At 46.1% G+C, this 21,935-nt stretch overlaps 1 protein-coding gene across 7 annotated transcripts in view; it reads right to left on the bottom strand.

Moving 5' to 3' along the window:
* The window catches only part of LOC143782312 (uncharacterized), a 261,375-nt gene that overhangs the window by 68,006 nt on the left and 171,434 nt on the right, over nt 1-21,935 (bottom strand). For 6 of the 7 annotated variants that reach the window (XM_077269634.1, XM_077269636.1, XM_077269637.1 and 3 more), the window contains 3 exons: nt 15,630-15,674; nt 11,194-11,274; nt 7,524-7,669 (listed from right to left, as the gene is read on the bottom strand). In XM_077269634.1, the coding sequence (XP_077125749.1) occupies nt 7,524-7,669; nt 11,194-11,274; nt 15,630-15,674 (272 nt within the window). The remainder of the gene's footprint in view (nt 1-7,523; nt 7,670-11,193; nt 11,275-15,629; nt 15,675-21,935) is intronic. The other variant, XM_077269639.1, reaches the window with a different exon arrangement.

The following is a 21,935-nucleotide window of genomic DNA, read 5'->3' as shown; positions in this document are numbered from 1 at the left end:
GGCAGGTAACGGTGAGGGTGCGGGGAGTGTGGAGGGGATGACGGCCGTTTTGCGCGATCTGCGCTTCTACGGGTCCTTGTCACAAGGACCCGTAGAAGCGCAGATCGTGCGAAATGGCCGTCGTCCCCTCCACACTCCCAGTTAACTGCCTTTGTTCAATGAAATGTCTGTAACCGGATTGATGGTACATTAAAGACATCAACTTCATGCAAGCTGGGTGAGTGCCACATATTCTTTCCTCTTCTCCTCTTGAAACAAACAGGAAGTTGATCACTAACCATTCCCATTTTATTTAGGTGTATCCATATAAATGGCCCACCCTGTATAATGCTGTAGATAAGCCCCCGATCCGATCTGCAAGTGAGGAAAAATAAGTTATATTATACTCACACGGGGGGGGGGGGGGGGTCGGGGCGCGGTCTGGTCCGATGTGTGTCGCAGGTCCGGCGCCTTCCATCTTCTTGCGTGCCGCCCTCCTGCTTCTTCATCGCTCCCCGGCATCACGCTCCTGCGTAGGCGTACTTTTGTGCCCTGTTCAGGGCAGAGTAAAGTACTGTAGTGAGCAGGCACTGGGCGTCTATGACCTTTCCCGGCGCCTGCGCACTGCAGTACTTTACTTTGCCCTCAACAGGACAGAGAAGTACGCTTGCACAGGAGCGCGATGCGGGAGGGATGAAGAAGCAGGAGGGCAGCGTCGCAAGATGGGAGGCGCCGGACCCGGAACTGCGACACCCATCCGACCGGACCGCACCCCCTGGTAAGTATAATATAACTTATTTTTCTTCACTTGCAGGTTGGACCGGAGGCTTATCTACAGCATTCTAGAATGCTGTAGATAAGCCCTGAAAGGCGGTGGCCGCATCTAATAGCGGCATAATCTGCTGACAGGTACCCTTTAAGTGGCAATGCAGAAGTTACAGGAGGTAGGAGCCGGCTGCTGCGGCTAAAGCCTGTCCCACTACTAAAGAGAAATTAATATTCAGTGCACTAACAGTGAATATTCATTTCTCTCAATTCATTGGGGGACACAGGAAACCATGGGTGTATGCTGCTGCCACTAGGACGTTGACACTATGCAAACAAAAAAAAGTTAGGTCCTCCCCAGCAGTATATACCCACCAACTGGGAGAAGGCTACTCAGTTTTAGCTTAGTATCAGTAGGAGGTGGACACGGGCTGCTCTCAGCCCCGTATCTACCTTTAGGCTTTGCTGTTTTTTATTAATGATGTCTATTTTTCAGATTCGGCTTGTGATTCTGGGCGACGGAGTGTAATGCGTCACTAAGCTCTCCCCCCTAGAGATCGGGAGCACAGTGTGGGAATGCGTCACTACTGTACCCTCTTGTGTATGGCAGGCAGGACCCCATGCCTCCTAACACTTCAAGCGTGTTTGGAGCATCTGCAAGGTCGAAGATGCGGACTGGTCCTTGCCATTACCCCCCCTGCGCCGCCCGCCCTCCACAGCCGGTCGCTCAGAGGAGGAAGATGGTATCGTATCCGACGGCTACCAGTGATGTCCAGTGGCCCTGTGGTCTGCACGCAATTGTACCCTACAGCTACCGGTGATGTCCAGTGGCCCAGAGGTCTGCACGCAAGTCCGTCTTCAAGCCTTTTTTATTCTGTGAAGGAGGATGCAGGATCTCCAGGACAGGTATGTCCATGCGGCAGTGTGGGAGCTCCTCCTCATAAAAAAAAAAATAAAAAATTATATGTATAATTACAATCCCGAGTGTCTGACAAGAGCAATGGTCGCCTCCGGTCCATTAATGGCCCTTTCCGTCTCCCGCCGGCAGTCCGCAGCGTCTATCACGCTTCCCCCACTCCCCCTGCGACTTCTCGGATGAAATTTAGTCCCCGGCTCCAGCTCAGGTCTAGGCCACCTTATCAGATGCGCCGTCACTCCGGCTAGCTCCGCCCACCTCCCACCGGCCTATCAGCATGGCTCTTTCTCCTGGACCTGACTTCTCCGCGCGTCCCCCTCCTTGCCTTACAGAGTGGAAAATTTGCGCGCGCAACAGGCTCCACCCATGTACCGGCGCCATCTCATGCTGTCTGTAGTCCCACAATCAGAGCTTGTGGCTCAGCAGCTTAAAATGTCTGTGTGGCATGTCTTTAGGATGTGGGGACCAGGGAGACTCAGTGAAAACAAGGTTCCTCCCACAGCTCCTGCTACCCCGTGGCTCTGCCTAAGGTATTCCATCCAGTTTTCAGGTCTGCAAGCTAACCATTAATTGGAGGTCAGCTCTCATCTCAAGCAGCACTCCTCTGGCTCAGTCTTCCTATATCTCAGTATGTCTACAGGGCAGCATGGTGGATCAGTAGTTATCTCTGCAGTGCAGGGATTCTGGCTTCAGATCTCACTAAGGAAAGAAAATTGTATATTATCCCTCTGTTTGGCACTATATAAACAGGGTATAATTTAACTCTGGGAGTCTCCATCCTACCATAACAAGAAGTTGCCCTCTGGTCAGACCCCATCTCTCTGCCATAATTACTGGCCGTCTAATGTGTCTTCACCGGAGCCCCTCCCCATTGCTTGCAACAAGACTGCTCCCCCTCCAGAGTGGGTGATATCCCTATCTCAGTCAACAGATGACCTAACCAAGGTATCTCACACTTTGGTCTCGGTTTTGGAACAGCTTCCTAATCCTACCCATCAGCAGGTCTCAATTGCCTCCTTCGGATGCGTCGGCTGTTAACCCCTCGCATACCCAGAGGAATCCACCTCGCAGGAAGGACAGAAGTTCCAAAAGGCACGCCTGCATTACTTCACGGCATCTCCGTCAGACGCTCGAGGCACTGGAGTTAGACCCACGCTCTGAGTCAGATTGAGATCTGAACTCAGCCCAGGTCTCCAAACTGCGTGTACGGTGGTTTGCTCATCATCACCATTAATGAGACTCTTAACATAAATGATTCAGAGATCTCTAACTGAGCAGACAGTATTTTCCAGGGAAATGAAGCACCCTTCTCGTGCCTTTGCCAACCACGACGAGTTCAACAGGATCTTTGCGGTGGAATGGCACCACCCAGACAAGCGTTCCCACAGAAGAAAAGGCAGGAGCATCCTGTATTCTTTTGAATCTGACCTGCTTGTCATGTAGGCAGTGTCTCCCTCGGTGGACCCCCAGTCTCCCGGCTGGCCACAAATACTATACCCCCTCTGTCTGACTGTTCCCCCTTAGAGGTACCCTCCGACAGACACGATCCTTTGGCCAAGTGCGCCTTTAAGGCGGTGGTTCTACCCTCTGCCCGTCCTTCAAGGCTTCCTAGGTAGCCAAGGCAGTCTCCGCCTAGGCAAAACACCTCCGCCAGGGTAACTTCTCCGGTACCCTTGCAGGTGAGCTGGCAGGCCTAGCGGACTGGATCGGCTACAAAGCAAGATGCCTCTTGTCCACCTGCCTCGATGCAGCCGTCTGTTCAGCCATAGCAGACGGCAACATCAGCACTATCCACAGGGCCCTTTGGCTCACGGCCTGAAATGCGGGCCCCACTTCAAGAGGTCCCCTCACAGGTCCTTTGTTTCAACAGTTCTCGACTCCTTGTAGAGGAGCAAGACAAGATTGTCTCCAACGCCAAGGGAGGAAGGAGTATGTCCCTTTCACCAACAGAGAGCAAAACGTCCACCACGGCGTACGGTTTCCCTGTCGCTTCTTTCAGAGGTTCCCATCACAGAGTTACCCCCGACAGGACAAATCCCTGGTGCGTCAACAAAGGAAAGGCCCTTTATAAATCAGCCCTGAGCTGGCACTCAATGCATGCTCAAACCAAGTCAAGCTCCATCGGATTCTCCTCAGCATAACGTGTTGCCCCCACCCGTAAGTTCTCTCCGGTGGGCAGTCGTCTCCTTCAGCTCCAGGTCAAACGGCTGTCTGTAGTCGACGATGCCTTGGGTCTAAGGCGTCGTCTCCTATGGTTACAGGACAGCGTTTTCCACTCTCTCTTAGTGCCATTTCCTTTGAGTTTTGTCCACCGAAGACTGCCTTTCTCTTTCTGGGTTTTTCTTCTAGGCTGTTGACTCTTCCTAAGGCGTCGTTATCGCCTCCGTTTCCATACGAGAGCATTTCTCCGGTTTTTATTCAAGCCCGTTTGTGGTCCCCAAGATGGACGGTTTAGTTTGCCCATTCGGGACCACAGATTACTAAACAAATGTGTGCCTGCATCACTTCAAGATGGATTCCCTTTGATCAGTGATAGCTTCCATGGAGACAGAATACGACTTCTGTTTGATGAACATTCAACAAGGACTTCAATTCCAATTCACAGCCCAGTTGTTGGGCCTAGCCAATGCCACAGTGTGTTTAGAAAAATAATGGCGTCTGCGATGGACATTCTACGCAGCAGGGGCTTCCTCGTCTCTGATTCCGGTACAACGTCTTGTGTTCCTGGGGATGTTTTTCGACACCGCCCACACAGATTTTCTTATCCAAAGAAAGATACCTAGCACTTGTGCGTGGGGTTTCGTCTCTAAGAGGTCACTCTCCCCCACTCCCTCCGCTTCTGCAGGAATGACCTAGGCATGGTGGTTGCTTCAATGCAAGCAGTCCCGTTTGCTAAATTCTTCACGTGTCCCCTTCAACGCTTCCTTTTAGCTAGATGGGACCGCTTTCCTGGATCAGTGTCTCAATCCCCTCGTGGGTAAAGCTGTCCCTAAAATGGCGGGAATGTTCCCAATCGGTCCATCTCGGGAAGTCCTTATCTGCCCATTCGTCGGAAGATAGTAACGACGGACGCCAGCTTTTCGGCTGAGGAGCAGTGTTCCAAGATGGGACTGTCCAGGGTCATTGGTCAGCTCAGGAGAAATACCGGAACTTTTCCATGGATATCCGACTCTAGTGCAGTTCGACAATGCCACTGTTGTGGCCTATGACAATCATCAAGGGGAAACTTTCAGGTGGGCAGTGATGTCAGAGGTCGCTTGGATCCTGTCTTGGGCCGAACAGAATATCCCAGCAATTTCCACGGTGCACATTCTAGGAGTTGAAAAATTAAGCTGCAGACTTCTCAGCCGAGGGTCTCGCTGCAGGCGAAAGGTCGCTGAACCAGTCAGCTTTTTCACAGGATCTGTCTCAGATGGGGGACCACGGATGTGGACATCATGGTGTCCAGACTCAACCAAAAGGTTCCAATCTTGCAACCTTCTAGCATTCGTATCAGATGCACTAGCAATACCCTGGACAAAGGTCTCCCTCCCATACCCATTTCCACCCCTACCGATGATTCCCAAAGTAATCAGAAGGATAAAGGTGGAAGAATTATCCATCATACTCATCGCTACGGATTGACCACAAAGTTCCTGGTGCGCAGAGTTGATCAGCCTTCCGGTGGATACGCCGTGGAGACTTCCGGAACTCCCGAACCTTCTGTTCCAAGGACCTCTTTTTCCCCAGTTTCTCGGTTGCTCAATTTAACGGGCATGCCTGTTGAAGCCGCAGTTTTGAAGTTGGCAGAGTTTTCAGATCAGGTCGTACATACCATGATCAAAGCAAGGAAGCCTTCATCCTTTCATATGTACCATAGTGCCATTGTACATAGAAGGCAATTTTTTCACTGGTGTGAGACTCATTGGGTGGCTCCGATGGTTTTTCTCATTTCACATCCATTTTGTCTTTTCTACGGCTGGGTCTGAATTCCGGACTGTCCCTTCCTTCTCTTAGGAGACAAGCTTCTGCCCTCTCTGTTCGCTGACAGCTTACGACATCCATCAAGGAATCTCTCACTCAGTTTCCTCCCCTGCCGACTCTCCCGGGATGTTAATCTAGTGCTCGAGGTCCTACATGAGTCTCTGTATGAGTTTTCAGGTTACTCCCCTGGAAGGTAGTCTTCCTGGTCTCAGTCTCCCCAATAGTCGGATTCCAGAGCTAGCGGCACTTTCCTGTGGCTCTCCTTACCTTGTTTTCCAGGTCAAGGCGGTTCTATGTCCAATTCTGTCTGCCCTTTCTACGGTGGCTTCCCGTTTTCAGGGACATCGTACTTACATCCTTTTGTTCGTCTCACTCTCACTGAGAGTGGTCTCTAACAAACTGGACCTTGTGAAAGCCCTACGTGCTTACCTGTTCAGGACTGAGCCTGTCCGGCATTCATCATCAAAGAGGGTCTACGAGAAGGTCTCCCTGTGTTCAGGTCTACCATCGCTCAATGAATCCTTTCCACTGTTCTGGTAGCTTACCGTCTCAGATGTAAAGCACACCCACAGGGGATCTTGGCACACTCCACGTGTTCGGCAAGGGCCTCAGGCAGTTCGCCATCAGGTATAGGCCTCGCAGCTCGGCAAGCTGCTACATGGGTTTCCATTCATACATTTACAAAGTTCTACATTGTTCACACATGCTTCATCAGATGCAATCCTGGTAGAATGGTCCTGCAACCCGAGGTGACCTGAGCTCAGCCTTGAGAATATGATACTTCTTCCCACCCTTGGGACTGCTTTGGGACGTCCCATGGTTTCCTGTGTCCCCCAATGAAGTGAGAGAGAAAACAAGATTTTGGGTACTCACCATAAAATCTGTTTCTCGGAGCCTTCATTGGGGGACACAGCATCCGCCCTGGTTTTCTGTTAAATTTGTGTTATGTTATCTGCTTCTCCTACTGCTTTCTCACTAACCGAGTAGCCTTCTCCCATTTGGTGGGTATATACTGCTGGGGAGGAGCTAACTTTTTTTTCATAGTGTCAACCTCCTAGTGGCAGCAGCATACACCCATGGTTTCCTGTGTCCCCCAATGAAGGCTCCGAGAAACAGATTTTATGGTGAGTACCCAAAATCTTGTTTTCTCTGTAATAGCAGGCAAAGTAATCACAGCCGCCAGCTTCCTGCAGCGGCCACAAGATCACTTGTGCCTAATACCTAAAAGAAACAAATATTAACTTCTCTCCACTCCTATGGAGGGCAGTGAACATTCATTCCCTAAGTAGCAGGCACACATGATCGCCCGACTGCTGCAGGAAGACACTGTGCGCGCTACTAAATAGCAATGAATACTCAAAGCTGTCCACGCACAGTCGTGGCGTGGAGAGCAGCGAGTATTCCGGCAGCAGTCCTCTACTTGTAAGCAGCGCATGATGTCACTGCCACGTGCTGCTTACAAGCATAAATCAGCTGCTGGCACAGGAACAACACATTGCGATGGAATGCAGGGACAGCAAGTAGAATGGTTTATTTTTTTTTTTTAAATGTTTTTTGATGGGTGCCATGCAGACCAGGATAGGGATGAGGAGGCCATGCAGACCAGGATAGGGATGAGGAATCATACATATCAGGATAGGGATGAGGGGACAATGCATACCTAGCTTATACTCGAGTCAATAAGTTTTCCCATTTTTTTGTGGTAAAATTAGGTGCCTCAGCTTATAGTCTAGTATATACAATACTAAACTTCTCCACTTTGGAGAAAGATGACTGAAACAAGCCTCTTTCCCCACAATTTGTGAAAGCAATCTACAAGCAAATATGCATTTTGCTTGTTATTTTATTTCTACAATGAAAAGTATACATCCTGATATTGCAGAGAGCGTTAAATACTCACCAGATAAAGTTTACGGTGTCCAAAACCAGCTAAATGCTCCACCATTGGATCTAGATCTAAGTCACATTCACAAATCTCACAAAAATATTTGGGTTCAATTTGTTTTGTTATTGATTTAGTATTATATTCCAGCACATACTCCAAACCTGCAAAAAAGAAAGTGTGAGAAGTATTAAGCTATTAGACTCAATTCCTCCAGATGTCAGATTTGTCTATGGTAGAGTAAAGATGAAGCTGATTGGCTGCAGAGCTCGTGTGGCATAATGTCACACGAGAGCCTAGGAGAGCCAGTGGCGACACTGCTAGAGAAACGCCAGCAACGGAGTCAAATATAGCGGTTATTTTTAGAATAGGAGAGATTTAGAAGAATCACCAGTCTGAGTTTCCCTCGTTAGAGCCAAGGCGAAAGCGAAACGCGCGTCGGGTTTGTGCGGTTCCAGCACAGGGGAATGTAGCTCAATCAGCATTTGACTATTTATACGCATTAGCATTTGGTCTGTGCAGCAGTATCCCTATATGCACTGGCACCTATCAGTTAATAGGCAGGTCATTTATTATTGACACTTGTCTTTTATTTATATTGACTGTTCTACCTTCATTACTTTTACCAGCCTTGTTTGTTAAATTTATTGTTGCACTATTTTTTTTTTACTTCTTGTGTATTTAACATTTTTTGACAAACGATTGTAGTGACTATTATCTATATGCAGTATGATCTGTATATGCACTAGCACCTTAGTAGTTAGTTGGTAGGTCATCTACTATTGATATTTGCTTTATACTTACATTGACCTGACCTGTTCCTGTCACTTTTATTAGATCTATTTATTTTTATTGTTGCATTGATTAAAGTTTGTAGCCTCCTGCTGATTATGTAATTATGTATAACTAATCACTACTTATTATAAACACTGTATCAAAGAGTATATGTAGTAATTACACATTACTATAATTTCCATTAATATTTGTTACTATTTTTTTTTCTTGTGTATTAAATTGCATAATGTTTTTCCTTGATTTATTATTTATTTATATATTCATACCCCTTGATGGTGTCCTGCACTTTTTCGCCACCTGGTGGCCTTTCCTTTCTCTGTTCATGAATTATTTATCTTCTAATTAACATTGTTAATAAACAATATATACTATTTATATATATTGCTTGTGTATTTTTTTTTTTTAGGTCTTCTAAGTTTCAGGCTACTTTTACACTGGCTTCAGAGTGCTTGCAGGATGCGTTTTTTCTCCATAGACTTATTAGCGACGCAGTGCGACGCATTGCCACACGTTGCAACCGTCGTGCGACGGTTGTGTCGTGTTGCGTCGGACCGTCGCCACCAAAAAACGTTGCTTGTAACGTTTTTTGGTGCGTCGTCTGCAGCATTTCCGACTGCGCATGCGCGGCCGGAACTCCGCCCCCCCCCCCCACAATGGGGAAGCGGACGCGTTGGAAAACTGCATCCGCTGCCCCCGTTGAGCGGCGCATTCACAGCTAGCGTCGGTGCGCCATGCAGTGCACGACGCTAGTGTGAAAGTAGCCTCAGTGGATACACAGCACCAGTATTTCAAGTTTTTTGTATGTTTACACGAAATAGTTAATAAATAACATTTCCCACATGTCTACTTTACATCAGCAAAATTTGGAAACATTTTTTTTTGTTAGGACGTTTTAAAGGGAACCTGTCACCCCCAAAATGGCTGGTAAGGTAAGCTCACCGGCATCAGGGGCTTATCTACAGCATTCTGTAATGCTGTAGATAAGCCGCTGATGTTACCTGAAAGAGGAGAAAAAGACGTTAGATTATACTCACCCAGGGGCGGTCCCGCTGCAGTCCGGTCGGATGGGCGCCTCCCATCTTCGTTCCATGACGTCCTCTTTGGGTCTTTACGTCGCGGCTCCGGCGCAGGCGTACTTTGCCTGCCCTGTTGAGGGCAACGTCTTTCTCCTCTTTCAGGTAACATCGGCGGCTTATCTACAGCATTACAGAATGCTGTAGATAAGCCCCTGATGCCGGTGAGCTTACCTCACCAGCGATTTTGGGGGTGACAGGTTCCCTTTAAGAGTTAAAAGTGGACCAGCGATTTCTCATTTTTCCAACAAAATTTACAAAACCATTTTTTTTAGGGACCACCTCACATTTGAAGTGAATTTGGGGGGTCAATATAACAGAAAATACCCACAAGTGACACCATTCTAAAAACTTCACCCCTCAAGGTGCGCAAAACCACATTCAAGAAATGTATTAACCCTTCAGGTGCTTCACGAGCACTAAAGCAATGTGGAAGGAAAAAATGAACATTTTAATTTTTCTCACAAAAAATTTACTTTGGAACAGTTTGGGCGCATGGCAGAGCTCAGAAGGGAGGGAGCACCTTTTGACTTTTTGACCGCAAAATTGGCCGGAATCAATGGTGGCACCATGTCGCGTTTGGAGACCCCCTGATGTACCTAAACAGTGGAACCCCGCCAATTCTATCTCCAACCCTAACCGCAAGCCCACCCCTAACCACAAGATCAACCCTAAACGAAAGCCCAACTACAACCCTAATGGAAATAAATACATTTTTTTAATTTTATTATTTTTAGGTAACTAAGGGGGTGATAAAGAGGGGGGGGGTTTATTTGCTATTTTTGTTTATTTTGATCACTGTGATAGGATCTATCCCCTCTCTCCTCTGATGTGCGATCACATGAGAGAGAAATTAAATGGGAAATCTGACTTTTTTGCAGTCGCCGATATAACAGTAATAACGGCGATTGCAACACTGGGGTTGGTAACAACTGACCCTAATCATGTTCTTTGGGGTCTCGTCTACCGCTAAGACCCCGGAGAAATTCCAACGCTGGGGGGCACTATCCACTTATTTCTCAGTGCTGTTAAAAAGCGGAGCTGAGGCATAAGTAACCGTAACTGCCGCCGTTAAAAGGTGCATCGGTGGTCGTTAAGAGGTTAAGGATGCTCTAGTGCCTCTAGTTGAGGAAAAAAATAATAATTTGTGGTGCAATTTGACTTTTTTCCACTGATTCAGTGGCGTTTAACCCCTTTGCGCCGCAGCCCTGTTTCGTTTCTGCATTTCTTATTTTCGCTCCCCTTCTTCCCAGAGCCATAACTTTATTTTTCAGAGTTTGACAGCGACATTTAACGGGTTAACAGCCGCGGGTGGATTGCGATTTCACCCGCGGCTGTTGCGGACACATGTCCCCTGTTCAAAACAGCTGACATGTGCTGGAAAAGATGTGGGCTCACTGCCGGAGACCACATCAAAGGGGGAGACATGACATGCGCAGTACTAGTACAGCGCATGTCGTGAAGGGGTTAAATTTGATTGATAAATTGACTGTCAGCAGCTCCACCTGCAGGCTCAGCTCTATTCCAGACTGCTTGGTGCGGTCTGCTTATTTGACCAGGCTATTAAATGACCACAGATCAGTGAAGTAACTGATCACTGTCGTTTACTGTAATGGATCCTTAGACATCAGTTGTTGACCTGCTGTGTACCAATTTTGATAAAACAAAACAAAGACGGGCATTAAAAAATGCATTTTTAAGTTTCCTATTGCAGTCAAGTTCCCCAATCATGGAGCTGAACTGTCATTATCTCAGCGGTACATTTCAATACACTCTTTCTTTATAGGTCTACTTTTAGACTTTGTTCTCTGAAGACATACCAATTAGGGGCTCCCTGTCTCTTCGGGACATGTAATCTTTTAATTTTGCAATATGCCTTCCGCTGCTCTCAGGAATGACTTCTGCAAAACAAATCAATCAATTATAACCAGGAGAGCACACAACATATGTAGTCAGCAGAGCATATTTGAAAAGCCCCTATAAGGCTGCATTCATACATCCGTGTGACTGTTATACCATTTGAGAGGACAGGTCAGATTTACCAAATTTGCTTCCGTTTTTCTCCACTGAAGGTCACATTAATAGTTACATCTATCACTAAGCAACAGATCCATGAGAAATAAAATCCGAAAGCCTCAGATTTTCATCCTTCTCATGAATTCATATAGACTTTACTGCTCAATTCTGAGCCACAAATCAAGTTCAGAATAGGACATGCTCCGAGTCACATGGAACTCGCTCTCAGATCCATGATTTTAATGAATGAATAGGCCAAGACATCCATTCAACTCTATGATAAAGGTCAGCACTTAAAACTAAAGATGGAAAAAATAAATAAATTCAACTATAGCTGATGGGTAAATAGTTTTGATTGGGCATCAACACTTGCATATACTAATAAACACAATGCTTGGTAATGGCATCAGTCAATGCAGATGTAAAATCTTGAACCAAAAACAAAATACTATATTTCACATAAAATGAAAATTATGCTCACTATTTTGATAAAATCTAGAAAAACTTACAATATTTCTGATGCAGCATGAATTCAAGATCGGCTCCAATATTGCTGTCATGTATGGTGCACTCAAGCCGACCAACCCAGCCCTCCAACAGACATGTCAATCTACAAGAATGGGTGGGTAGAAAACGCAGGATACTTGACTAGATTGACTAGTCCAAGCAACATCAGAGTGAAACACACAGGGCTGCAATCATGGAGCCGGTCTCCGATTCATGATGCCAGTGTTTCCTTTTAATTCATAAGGAATTAAACTGGGAAGAAAAAAAAAGCTCAACAGGGTCTTATCCAATGACAATGAGGTGTCAAGCAAAAGGGGAGATACATTCACCCTGCTGAGTTGCTTAATGGCGACACAAACGGCATATAGCAGCTGCTGCCCAGATACCGATCGAGAGGACGACCACAGGTAAAAGGAAAACGACGGGAGGTATCACTCATGCACTGCTGAGATAGAATCTTTAAAATCAAATTGTTTATTAGAACAGATTTACAAGTCAAAGCGTTTCAAGGTCATGCCGAACCTCGACTGGTTTGTCCTGATGAAGAAGTCTGGCGTGACCTTGAAACGCGTTACAACCTGTTCTAATAAACGATTTAAGGCTGTGTGCACACGTTGCTTTTTTTCGCTATAAAAACGCATAAAAATGCATACATTATGCATCCCATCATTTAGAATGCATTCCGCAATTTTTGTACACATGATGCGTTTTTTATTCTGCCCAAAAAACGCATCGCGGTAAAAAACGCAGCATGTTCATTAATTTCGCGGATTTTTGGCATTTTTACCGCTATTTAATGCATTGGGAAGCTTCGGGAAAAAAGTGTCAAAAACACGTTAAAAAAACGTGGAAAAAAACACATGCGGATTTCTTGCAGAAAATGTCCGGTTTTGCTCAGGAAATTTCTGCAAGAAATCCTAAACGTGTGCACATAGCCTTAAAGATTCTATCTCAGCAGCGCATGAGTGATACCTCCCGTTTTCCTTTTAATACGTGACAAATGTTGGGTGGACAGCGAGTTCCCATGGCATGGTTATTATTTGGCATGGCTTTTTGGGTAAAGGTCTGCCACTTTAAAAATGTTAAATATCGTATTGCAGAATAATACATACAGATTAAATGGTTTGGGAAGCTATTAACAGAAAATAACCAAGTGTTTAAATCAGGCTAAGGCTATGTTCACACGATGCGGTTTTTGCTGCGGATCCGCAGCGGAATTGCAGCTGCGGATCCGTAGCAGTTTTCCATGCAGGGTACAGTACAATGTTACCCTATGGAAAACAAAAAACGCTGTGCCGACGATCCTTTTTTTCGCAGACAAATCCGCACGGATTTGCCTGCAGAAAAAAGAAGTACCATGCCAATTCTTTCTGCGGATTCCGCTGCGGGTTTCCAACAGCACCAATAGGAAACTGCAGTTGGAAACCCGCAGTGGAATCCGCAGTAGAAAAAGGACACAAAACCGCAGAGAGAAGCACCGCCGTTTTTCACTGCGGATTTTCCCGAAAAAGGACCTGAAAAATCCGCAGTGAAAAAAGGATCGTGTGAACGTAGCCTTAGGCCTCTTTCACACTTCAGTCTTCTGGCGTCAGTCAAAATCCGTCGTCGTGACGGAACCGTCAAAAATAGTGAAAAACGGAAACAACGGATCCGTTTTTTCTAAGGATCCGTATAGCGGATCCGTCAAAAAACCGCATCCGTTTTTTCATCTATTTCTTCAGTTTTTTTCGACGCATCCGTTTTTTTTCCAACGCATCCGTTTTTTCATATCACTGAATGGGAGGCTTCCAAACGTGATTGGCTACTGGAAAATAATGGAAACCTATATATTGAGTGTTTTAACACCCCATCTTTGAGAGCTTGTAGAGCAAGTGGCCTTCTGCTGGCTGGCAGACAGGCAAGTTGCTGCAGGCTTCTTGCTTGTATGCTTCTTGCTGGCACATTGCGGAATGAAGCCACATGGCAAGTTTAGATTTGGGGATGTCTTCTGGCCAATTGGCTACTAAATACAGATTTAGAGCATGCTCAGTATAAAAAAACGGAATCCATCGCTGGATTCCGTAATTTTACAGACAGCGACGGATCCTGCGCCCATAGGCTTCAATTCTAGCCAACGACGGACGCCACTGGATCCATCGCTGTCTGTCCTCTCCAGACGACGGATAAACAAATTCCGATGGATCCAGGGCATGACGGACTAAACGTGAGGCCATCCATCGTAATCCGTCGCTAATACAAGTCTATGAGAAAAAGACTGATTCAGCGTGCAAATTCACTGGATCCGTTTTTTTTCCACAAAATGACGGCATTTGACTGAAACAAGAAGACTGCTGAAGTGTGAAAGAGGCCGAGAGAGAGAGAGAGAGAGAGAGAGAGAGAGAGAGAGAGAGAGAGAGAGAGAGAGAGAGAGAGAGAGAGAGAGAGAGAGAGAGAGAGAGAGAGAGAGAGTGTTTTTCCGAGAGAGAGAGAGAGAGAATTTTCCCCTGACTAGCAAATCCTTCCAGGCATGCTTGGGCCTACTTCACACTTGCGCTGTTTGGCATCCGTCGCAATCTGTCGTTTTGTGAAAAAAACGGATCCTGCAAATTTGCTCGCAGGATGCGTTTTTTTCCCATAGACTTGTATTAGCGACGGATCGCGACGGATGGCCACACGTCGCGTCCATCGTGCAACGGATCTGTCATGTTTTGGCATAACGTCGGCACAAAAACCGTTCAAGTGAAATTTTTTTGTCCGTCGCATCCGCCGTTTTCGACCGCGCATGCCGAAACTCCGTCCCCTCCTCCCCGGACTTCAGAATGGGCAGCGGATGCGTTGAAAAACTGCATCCGCTGCCCACGTTGGGCACAAATTTCACAACGTGCGTCGGTACTTCGGCCCGACGAATAGCGACGGACCCTTACCGACGCAAGTGTAAAAGTAGCCTTAGAATACAAAAACGGGATACGTCACTGGATTCCTGCGTTTGACGGTCAGCGACGGATCCTGTGTCCATAGGCTTTCATTATAGCCGACGACGGACAGCGCAGGACCCGTCGCTGAGCGATTTTCCGACGTGCAGAAAAAGCGTTCCTCTGAATGTTTTCTCTGCCCGACGGACAGCAGTTTTCCGACGGATCCAGTGCACGATGGATGAAACGGATGGCCATCCGTCACAATCCGTCGTTAATACAAGTCTATGGGAAAACAGGATCCAGCAGAAAAATTTGCTGGATCATGTTTTTTCAAAAATCGACGGATTTCGACGGGAGATAAAAGACGTAAGTGTGAAAGAGGCCTTAGATGTATTTTTTTTTTTTAAATACATTTTGGCAACTTTGTTTCCTGCTACGATCTTACTAAAAAAAAAAATTGGTAATCTTGCAATTTTCACAATGGCCACTTGAATTTTTTTTTTTTTAAACCAATACTTTGTCATCAGAATCCACAAATCGCAATAGGCATACTCCCCCTCCACATTGACATTTATACACGCTCAATAGATTCAATACAACACACAGGGTCTGAGTTGGTTCATTTGTCTAATGTACATATTGTGTTTATGAAACTGGAAGTTGGAGTCTAAAAAAAATCTCATGCCCTTTGTGAAAATTGCATACAGTCATTTTCCATATTCGGGGGGAAAAAAACAAAAAAACCTCAAGTATGTAACTTAAAAGTCTGATTTAAACAAAGGGTTAAAAAGTGCTTCTTTCAGCTATCAAACCAAGGGACAATGCAATTGTCTGCATACCTGGTTGAAGATTCCCTGCAGGTTTTGCATTCTGTTTTTCTTGAACTAAAAAAAGAAATAAATTAGTCTCAAACACAAATAAAGATTGAAAGAGAATTCTTAAAAGTGTTTGTCCACCTCTGGGAGCATTTTTTTCTGAAATGCATACAATTCAGGCAAAAAAATCTTGTCCATTGGGTTTCATTAAACATTTTGCACTATTTGCCACCTATATCCTCTATATACACTGTATTCTGGCTGCAGAATGAGTTACCGGGATTGACTACCATCTTTAAGATGTGCTGGGGACATGCTTTTGTGGCACTTACCATTATATGACTGCAGAGCTGGACAACCCCTTTAACCCCTTCATGACCCAGCCTATTTTGGCCTTAATGACCTTGCCATTTTTTGCAATTCTGACCAGTGTCCCTTTATGAGGTAATAACTCAGGAACGCTTCAACGGATCCTTGCGGTTCTGAGATTGTTTTTTCGTGACATATTGGGCTTCATGTTAGTGGTAAATTTAGGTCGATAATTTCTGAGTTTATTTGTGAAAAAAACGGAAATTTGGCGAAAAATTTGAAAATTTTGCAATTTTCACATTTTGAATTTTTATTGTTAAACCAGAGAGTTATGTGACACAAAATAGTTAATAAATAACATTTCCCACATGTCTACTTTACATCAGCACAATTTTGGAAACAAATTTTTTTTTTGCTAGGAAGTTATAAGGGTTAAAATTTGACCAGTGATTTCTCATTTTTACAACAAAATTTACAAAACCATTTTTTTTAGGGACCACCTCACATTTGAAGTCAGTTTGAGGGTTCTATATGGCTGAAAATACCCAAAAGTGACACCATTCTAAAAACTGCACCCCTCAAGGTGCTCAAAACCACATTCAAGAAGTTTATTAACCCTTCAGGTGTTTCACAGCAGCAGAAGCAACATGGAGGGGAAAAATTAACATTTAACTTTTTAGTCACAAAAATGATCTTTTCGCAACAATTTTTTTTATTTTCCCAAGGGTAAAAGGAGAAACTGGACCACGAATGTTGTTGTCCAATTTGTCCTGAGTACGCTGATACCTCATATGTGGGGGTAAACCACTGTTTGGGCGCACGGCAGGGCTCGGAAGGGAAGGAGCGCCATTTGACTTTTTGAATGAAAAATTGGCTCCAATCTTTAGCGGACACCATGTCGCGTTTGGAGAGCCCCCGTGTGCCTAAACATTGGAGCTCCCCCACAAGTGACCCCATTTTGGAAACTAGACCCCCCAAGGAACTTATCTAGATGCATAGTGAGCACTTTAAACCCTCAGGTGCTTCACAAATTGAGCCGTAAAAATGAAAAAGTACTTTTTTTTCACACAAAATTTCGTTTAGCCTCAATTTTTTCATTTTCACATGGGCAACAGGATAAAATGGATCCTAAAATTTGTTGGGCAATTTCTCCTGAGTACGCCGATACCTCATATGTGGGGGTAAACCACTGTTTGGGTGCACGGCAAGGCTCGGAAGGGAAGGCGCGCCATTTGACTTTTTGAATGGAAAATTAGCTCCAATCGTTAGTGGACACCATGTCGCGTTTGGAGAGCCCCTGTGTGCCTAAACATTGGAGCTCCCCTACAATTGACCCCATTTTGGAAACTAGACCCCCCAAGAAACTAATCTAGACGCATAGTGAGCACTTAAAACCCCCAGGTGCTTCACAGAAGTTTATAACGCAGAGCCATGAAAATAAAAAAAATATTTTTCTTTCCTCAAAAATGATTTTTAGCCCGGAGTTTTTTATTTTCCCAAGGATAATAGGAGAAATTGGACCCCAAATGTTGTTGTCCAGTTTGTCCTGAGTACGATGATACCCCATATGTGGGGGTAAACCACTGTTTGGGCGCACGGCAGGGCTCGGAAGGGAAGGCACGCCATTTGGCTTTTTGAATGGAAAATTAGCTTCAATCATTAGCGGACACCATGTCGCGTTTGGAGAGCCCCTGTGTGCCTAAACATTGGAGCTCCCGCACAAGTGACCCCATTTTGGAAACTAGACCTCCCAAGGAACTAATCTAGATGTGTGGTGAGCACTTTGAACCCCCAAGTGCTTCACAGAAGTTTATAACGCAGAGCCATGAAAATAAAAAATTATTTTTCTTTCCTCAAAAATGATTTTTTAACCCACAATTTTTTATTTTCCCAAGGGTAACAGGAGAAATTGGACCCCAAAAGTTGTTGTGCAGTTTCTCCTGAGTACGCTGATACCCCATATGTGGGGGTAAACCACTGTTTGGGCACATGCCGAGGCTCGGAAGGGAAGTCGTGACGATTTGGAATGCAGACTTTGATGGAATGGTCTGCGGGAATCATGTTACGTTTGCAGAGCCCCTGATGTGCCTAAACAGTAGAAACCCCCCACAAGTGACCCCATTTTGGAAACTAGACCCCCCAAGGAACTTATCTAGATGTGTGGTGAGCACGTTCAACCCCCAAGTGCTTCACAGAAGTTTACAACGCAGAGCCGTGAAAATTAAAAATCATTTTTCTGTCCTCAAAAAAGATGTTTTAGCAAGCAATTTTTTTTTCACAAGGGTAGCAGGAGAAATTGGACCCCAATATTTGTTGCCCAGTTTGTTGTGAGTATGCTGGTACCCCATATGTGGGGGTAAACCACTGTTTGGGCGCACGTCAGGGCTTGGAAGGGAAGTAGTGACATTTGAAATGCAGACTGATGGAATGGTCTGCGGGCGTCACGTTGCATTTGCAGAGCCCCTGATGTGCCTAAACAGTAGAAACACCCCATAAGTGACCCCATTTTGGAAACTAGACCCCAAAAGGATCTTATCTAGATGTGTGGTGAGCACTTTCAACCCCCAAGTGCTTCACATAAGTTTATAACGTAGAGCCATGAAAATAAAAAATAATTGTTCTTTCCTCAAAAATTATGTTCTAGCAAGTAATTTTTATTTTTGCAAGGGTAACAGGAGAAATTGGACCCCAATAGTTGTTGCCCAGTTTGTCCTGAGTACGCTGGTATCCCATATGTGGGGGTAAACCACTGTTTGGGCGCACGTCGGGGCTTGGAAGGGAGGGCGCACCATTTGACTTTTTGAACGCAAGATTGGCTGGAATCAATGGTGGCGCCATGTTGCGTTTGGAGACCCCTGATGTGCCTAAACAGTGGAAACCCCTCAATTCTAACTTCAACACTAACCCCAACACACCCCTAACCCTAATCCCAACTGTAGCCATAACCCTAACCACAACCCTAACCCCAACACACCCGTAACCCTAAATCCAACCCTAACCCTAATCCTAACCCTAATCCCAACCCTACCCACAACTGTAACCCCAACACAACCCTAACCCTATCCTTAACCCTAACCACAAGCCTAATCTTAACCCTATTTCCAACACTAGCCCTAATTCCAACCCTAAGGGTACCGTCTCACATAACGATTTACCAACGATCACGACCAGCGATACGACCTGGCCGTGATCGTTGGAAAGTCGTTGTGTGGTCGCTGGGGAGCTGTCACACAGACCGCTCTCCAGCGACCAACGATGCCAAGGTCCCGGGTAACCAGGGTAAACATCGGGTTACTAAGCGCAGGGCCGCGCTTAGTAACCCGATGTTTACCGTGGTTACCAGCGTAAAAGTAAAAAAAAAAAACCGTACATACTCACATTTCGGTGTTTTTCAGGTCCCTTGCCGTCTGCTTCCCGCTCTGACTGAGTGCCGCCGTACAGTGAGAGCAGAGCGCAGCGGTGATGTCACTGCTGTGCTGTGCTTTCACTTTCCGGCCGGCAGACAGTCAGAGCGGGAAGCAGACGGCAAGGGACCTGAAGGACACCGAAATGTGAGTATGTACGGTTTTTTTTTTTTTTACTTTTACGCTGGTAACCACGGTAAACATCGGGTTACTAAGCGCGGCCCTGCGCTTAGTAACCCGATGTTTACCCTGGTTACAAGCGAACGCATCGCTGGATCGCTGTCACAACGATCCAGCGATGACAGCGGGAGATCCAGCGACGAAAGAAAGTTCCAAACGATCTGCTACGACGTACGATTCTCAGCAGGGTCCCTGATCGCTGCTGCGTGTCAGACACAGCGATATCGTATGGATATCGCTGGAACGTCACGGATCGTACCGTCGTAGCGATCAAAGTGCCACTGTGAGACGGTACCCTAACTAATTCCAACCCTAACCCTAAGGCTATGTGCCCACGTTGCGGATTCGTGTGAGATTTTTCCGCAAGATTTTTTAAAAATCTGCAGGTAAAAGGCACTGCGTTTTACCTGCAGATTTACAGTTTTTTTGTGCGGATTTCACCTGCGGATTCCTATTGAGGAACAGGTGTAAAACGCTGCGGAATCCGCACAAAAAATTGACATGCTGCAGAAAATACAACGCAGCGTTTCTGCACGGAATTTTCCGCACCATGGGCACAGTGGATTTGGTTTTCCATAGGTGTACATGGTACTGTAAACCTGATGGAAAACTGCAACGAATTCGCAGCGGCCAATCCGCTGCGGATCCGCAGCCAAATCCGCTGCGGATCCGCGGCCAAATCCGCTGCGGATCCGCGGCCAAATCCGCTGCGGATCCGCGGCCAAATCCGCTGCGGATCCGCGGCCAAATCCGCTGCGGATCCACGGCCAAATCCGCACATGCCATAACCCTAACCCTAACCCTACCCCTAGTTCTAACCCTAACCCTAGTTCTAACCCTAACCCTAGTGGAAAACGAAAAAAAAAATATATATATATATTTTCTTTATTTTATTATTGTCCCTACCTATGGGGGTGATAAAGGGGGGGGGGGGGGGGGGGGTATTTATTATTTTTTTTATTTTGATCGCTGTGATAGAACCTACCACAGCGATCAAAATGTACCTGTAAGGAATCTGCCGCCTGGCAGATTCGGCGGGCGCACTGAGCATGCGCCCGCCATTTTCCAAGATGGCGGCGCCCAGCGAGGAGACGTACGGACACCGGGAGGATCGGTAAGTATGAAGGGGTGGTGGGGGGGTGGATTGGAGCACAGGGGGGGTGATCGGACCACAGGGGGGGTTTATTCAAACAAGGAGGGAGCGGGCAGGAGGACGGGGGAGCCGGCAGGCGGACGGAGGGGACCGGACCCCATAACGGACCACTGGGGGGGCGATCGGTGGGTGTGGGGGGGGACATATTAGGTTTTCCAGCCATGGCCGATGTTATTGCAGCATCGGCCATGGCTGGATTGTAATATTTCACCAGTTTTTTAGGTGAAATATTACAAATCGCTCTGATTGGCAGTTTCACTTTCAACAGCCAATCAGAGCGATCGTAGCCACGGGGGGGTGAAGCCACCCCCCCTGGGCTGAAGCACCACTCCCCCTGTCTCTGCAGATCGGGTAAAATGGGAGTTAACCCCTTCACCTGATCTGCAGGGACGCGATCCCTCCATGACGCATACGCTGCGTCATAGGTCGGGAAGGCACAGACTTTCATGACGCAGCGTATGCGTCAAAGGTCGGGAAGGGGTTAATGAAAGTACTTTTCTTACATTTGGCGTACATTACATTCTATAATTTAACTCGTAAAGGGTTAGTTAAGATTCAAAGAGGTTGTGCCACAAGCAAAAGTATATTTTAATTAACACATCTTGGAATAATAATAAACTTCAGAATTAGATGTGTTTAAAAAAATAAAATGTCCCTGTGCTGAGATAATCTTATAAATGTGCCCCTGCTGTGTACTGTGTAATATCTGTGTCTGACCGTACAGGGACATGGTCTGATCATATCACAGCTCCTGGGCAGGGGGGAGGCAAAAGAGTATACGGACATTACAGCACGGGGACCACAGATGATTCTTTCTTTCAAGTAAAATATTGTTTAACACCAGGCAGGAAAAGGTTTCTCACAAAATGAAACGGCTGTGATTCCCGAGCAGTCCTATCTTTATCCACTCTTTTTCTCCCCCAAACCCCCTCCGCCCCCGTCCAGAAGCTGTGATATGATCAGACCATGTCCCTTCACACTGACCAACTTTCCAACGATAACGATAGCGATCCGTGACGTTGCAGCGTCCTGGATAGCGATATCTTTGTGTTTGACACGCAGCAGCGATCTGGATCCTGCTGTGATATCGTTGGTCGGAGCTAGAAGTCCAGAACTTCATTTGGTCGTCAGATCGCCGTGTATCGTTGTGTTTGACAGCAAAAGCAACGATGCCAGCAATGTTTTACAATGGTAACCAGGGTAAATATCGGGTTACTAAGCGCAGGGCCGCGCTTAGTAACCCGATTTTTACCCTGGTTACCATTGTAAAAGTAAAAAAAAAAA

The sequence above is a fragment of the Ranitomeya variabilis genome, chromosome 6 (assembly GCF_051348905.1).
Source record: "Ranitomeya variabilis isolate aRanVar5 chromosome 6, aRanVar5.hap1, whole genome shotgun sequence".
Lineage (NCBI taxonomy): Eukaryota > Metazoa > Chordata > Amphibia > Anura > Dendrobatidae > Ranitomeya > Ranitomeya variabilis.
Note: the sequence above shows the minus strand (reverse complement) of the source record. Positions and strands in the feature narration are given on the sequence as shown.